The sequence below is a fragment of the Sesamum indicum genome, unplaced genomic scaffold, assembly GCF_000512975.1.
Source record: "Sesamum indicum cultivar Zhongzhi No. 13 unplaced genomic scaffold, S_indicum_v1.0 scaffold00695, whole genome shotgun sequence".
Classification (NCBI taxonomy): Eukaryota; Viridiplantae; Streptophyta; class Magnoliopsida; order Lamiales; family Pedaliaceae; genus Sesamum; species Sesamum indicum.
In genome coordinates, this window is record NW_011628538.1 from 1 (window position 1) to 4657 (window position 4657).

General features: G+C 36.4%; 1 protein-coding gene across 1 annotated transcript; it reads left to right on the top strand.

The window, feature by feature from the left end:
* Positions 1-467: 467 nt before the first annotated feature.
* Positions 468-4300, top strand: LOC105180323 (alpha,alpha-trehalose-phosphate synthase [UDP-forming] 1-like; the record flags this gene model as incomplete). Its single annotated transcript, XM_011103988.1, has 7 exons — positions 468-837; positions 1746-2151; positions 2332-2429; positions 2549-2937; positions 3491-3605; positions 3726-3827; positions 4109-4300. Coding segments are annotated over exons 1-7 (1347 nt in total), but the record flags the coding sequence as incomplete, so codon positions are not given.
* Between the last annotated feature and the right edge of the window lie 357 nt (positions 4301-4657).

Here is a 4657-nt window from a genome sequence, read left to right on the forward strand (position 1 = left end):
ACATTATATATATTGTATATATATAATTATATATAAATAAAAAAATATATTTATATAATTATTTATAATTTGGATTATTTATTTTCATAATTGAAGATTAACGATTGTTAAAATAAGAGTATAATGAATAAAAAATTAAATTTTTTGAACACTAATAAGAATAATAAATGGCGAGGAAAATGTGCAGTATTTAAAAAAGGAGAATTTGATTGCCAATTTCACAAACACAAAATGGGAATCAAAGTAAGTTGATATGTAGGATATTAGAAGGGATGTTTGTGGCGTGACGTTGGTTTGGGAAACCGACTTATCAGGAAACTCAAACTACTGTATCATATACTATACTATACTATACTATGTAAATATGTGTATTTATTTATTAAATAAGAAAAAGTATAATTGGAAATGAGGCGAGGGTTTATATATATATATATGGGTGGCAAAGAAAGGCACCTGCGGCAGAAGTCTGCATGGCGGAATAGTGGAAAAAGCTGTGTGCCATCATAATCTCAAAGATTCAGTAATCAGAAGGGTGAGTTGTGAGTTGTAACTCTCCCTCTCTCTCTCTCTCTCTCTACATATATCTGTGACTGTACCTGCGCACTTACAGTCAGTCAGGATTTTGTCCTCTCTCTTTCTTGGCCACAGCCCTTTGAAAAATATCCTCCCTCATATCTCTGCCAACTTGGATTCTGCTCTCTTTCTCTCTCTCTCTCTCTCTCGACTATGTAACTCGGTTCAACAACCGTGTTTCTGTGAGAAGCGCCATTTCGGTGGAGTCTGCCAGAGGACATGGAACCATCTCAAGGGAACGGCATTTCCTACAATAACAATTTGGTGAAACCCTTGGTCTTATTCTCTTTTTTCTTTTTATTTATTTTCTTTATAACTTCTTCAACTTCTTGATGTTTCTTGATTTCGAAATTTTCCTAGTTAGATTTCTTGATTTCAACAACTACTGGGGTTTTATGATGATTTTTCATCTGCTAAAACTTGGGTTTCTGATATTTTTGGGGGGTTTGTAAAGAGATTTTATAGGTTGAATCACGCGGACATTAGAATCCAAAAGCAAGTAAATTAAAGGATGAAATACTGAATGTGCATGTACGCCTTTCTTTCTCTTCAATCTGCCTCATTATCGCCAAGTATTGGCAAAATTGTTTTATGGAAACCCGTGTGAAAGAAAAACTTTAGAGTACGTTATTACATTGAATTTCTATTAATCTTTTTTCTTTCCATAACTGATTGACATAAGGGGATCTTTTTGGCCTTTATCTCAACTTATTTAGTATCTTACTTTCACTGCCGTTCTCATACTATTATTGATTATCACTTTGATCAACTTCCATTTGAAAGAATAAAGATTTAATTGATCAGAAGGATGTTATCCCAACTTTTGTTTTTTAAACTTCATTCTCATTCTATGGCATATTAAGAACCAGTCTCATTCATTATTTTCTTTGTGATGAATAATGGGGGTGGGTGGTTTTAGTTTGCATGAGTATAATCTTGATGGCATATTTCAACTTTCTGATATTTGTGATCTCTTTTACATTTCAACCATCCATATTGATAACTTACCTTTTGCCTTCTCAACCATCAAAATTAATTTAAAAAGATGAATATACTATGGGAATATTTGGTGTTTATAAATATAGTTTGGAGTCTTCCAGTTTGAACAATTGTTTGGATTGATTTGAGTAAGAAACTTTGATACTTGAAGCACTTATTGATGTCTGATGCAGGACGAATCACTAATCATGTGTATGCTTGATAACCACTGTAAGTCAACTACCACCATACCCATGAGTAGACTGGAGAGGCTTATAAGGGAAAGAAAGCTAAGACGGTCCACCAGGTCTTCTCAATCTAATGAAGAAACGAGAGACAATAATGGGGATGTGGACACTTTTGGAAACATAAATGACCTGTATCTATCCAACGGTGAGAGGGGATACCGAGAGGGTGATTTCATTGAGGGGAATGCTTCAGCAAAACATCTGAATGATGGCTGTGAGAAACAGGATGGTCGAGTCCCCAAACAAAGGTTGATAGTTGTGGCCAACAGGCTCCCTGTGTCTGCAATTAGAAGAAGCGAAGACTCATGGGCTCTTGAAATAAGTGTGGGAGGCCTAGTTAGTGCTCTTCTGGGTAAGAAATAGACAGTGGTGTCTGTATTTCTGTTGTGTATTCAGAACCATTTGCCAATTGTTTTGCCTATGCCTAATTCTGTTGTTGTCTTACTATGACACTTGCTCTTCGTAACTGCATAGTCATGACCTTTTATCAATGATGAGTCTTAGGAACTTGTTGAATTATATCCTCTTGAAGGTGTCAGTGAGTTTGAAGCTAGATGGATAGGATGGGCTGGTGTAAATGTTCCTGATCAAGCCGGACAGAGGTCGCTAACTAAAGCTCTAGCTGAAAAGGTTCGTATACATGGATTAATCTGAAACTGTTATTAACGTCTAACATTTCATGTTATTCTTCACTGGAACATTGCCTTACATCACCTAATGACTGAAACTTATTCTTCTAACTACTGCAGAGGTGCATCCCTGTGTTCCTCGATGAGGAAATTGTTCACCAATACTATAATGGTTACTGTAACAACATCTTATGGCCTCTTTTCCACTATCTTGGGCTTCCACAAGAAGACCGCCTTGCAACCACGCGAAGCTTCCAGTCTCAGTTTGCTGCGTACAAGAAAGCAAACCAGATGTTTGCTCATGTTGTCAATGAGCATTACAGGGAGGGTGATGTGGTTTGGTGCCATGATTATCATCTGATGTTTCTCCCGAGGTGCCTTAAAGACTATAACAACAAAATGAAAGTGGGTTGGTTTCTCCACACCCCTTTCCCCTCATCTGAAATTCATCGAACATTGCCGTCAAGATCAGAACTGTTAAGATCTGTTCTTGCTGCTGATTTGGTTGGGTGAGTCCCATTATTTTTAGCAAGTTTCTATCTTTCCTCTGTATGTCTTGTTACATAATGGATAGGGGACAAATTTAGGACATATTTATGACAGAATTTCTAATTGATGAATAATGAGGGAACACTAGGAACTCAATGGTTGATAAATTTGATTGAAGCTTAGCGTCTAAGATAATTCCCCTAGAGCTATGTAGTCGGAAGATGTACTAATACTGATGAACAGGCTGGGGTGTGATAACTACTAGGCAAGGGGACATCCCCGGCATGCCTTAGGTCATATCAGGGAAGCTAGAGCACTGAGGAACATATATGGCAATGTTACCCATGGATAATTTAGGTATATTTAATGTACAAGTTTCACATGGACTTTCATGTTCTTAAAACATTCAATGCCCTACGAATTGAAGAGCCAGAATGTCAAGTATAAAATTCTAAGTGTTTCATGCATCTGTCCTTGTTAAACTTTGTCCATGAAGCAAATAACATAGGATGTTACATTCTTCCTAACTTGTTAAGATCTCACACATATATATGTTGTGGTGTTTGCTCTCAGATTTCACACATATGATTATGCAAGGCATTTTGTAAGTGCATGTACTCGTATTTTGGGGCTTGAAGGCACACCTGATGGTGTGGAAGATCAAGGAAAGCTCACTCGCGTTGCTGCGGTATAGGCATATGGAATAGCAGAATTTTCCCTTCTTACACCTCATGCTTGCAACAGAATTGCAATGCACATCATTTCATGGCATTATTAAGACTAATTCATTAGGACTTCTGATCTACAGTTTCCAATTGGTATAGATTCTGATCGGTTCATTCGAGCGCTTGAGCTTCCACAAGTGAAGAATCACATCGAAGTATTGAAAGAGAGGTTTGCTGGAAGAAAGGTACACATAGCATGTGCTAGGACGATAGTCACTGTTGCGGACTTATGTTTACTCAGTATATTATGTGGGATATAATGTTTGAACTTCTACAACACTGTCTTTCTGTAAGTTTGTAATATCATCCTGATGAGCTATATTAGCCGATCTGCATGTCTTTCATTGTGCCCTCAGTCTCAATATAATGGAGGTTTGGATATTGGATTAGCTTTCTTTGGACTTTGTCTTGGTGTTGGTTAATTCTATTTCTTAGTCGCTAATGCTGCTTTTATGTGTTTGAACAGGTAATGCTAGGAGTTGATCGTCTGGATATGATTAAGGGAATACCCCAGAAAATTTTGGCATTTGAAAAATTCCTTGAAGAAAATCCAATTTGGCGCGACAAGGTAGTTTTAGTACAAATTGCTGTACCAACAAGGACAGATGTTCCTGAGTGTATGTATCCTCATCCTTTATGCTCAACTGTAGTGAAGTTGGTAATAATAATCACTACTACTTTTACTAGTGTTTCTACATTTTTTATATGTATTAGGTTGTATATTTAAGAGAAAGAAAGAGAAATAGATCTGAAATCAAGACTTTTTTTAAGGTTATTTGGAAAAAATAAAAGTCTTATCTGTTTTAACTATCAACTTTCCCATCAAGCTTTATACGATTTGCAGCAAAATTTGATTTATCATTGAATGCTAGTGGAAAGACTTTTTCAGAATTTCCATTTAATTCTTTTCAAAATAATAAAATCTCCACCCTTCTATAACAAACATTTATGGCCTCAGTACACAAGTGGGACAGAGAAGATGGTTTTACTGTGTTGGTTAAAGAATCCGTCAACT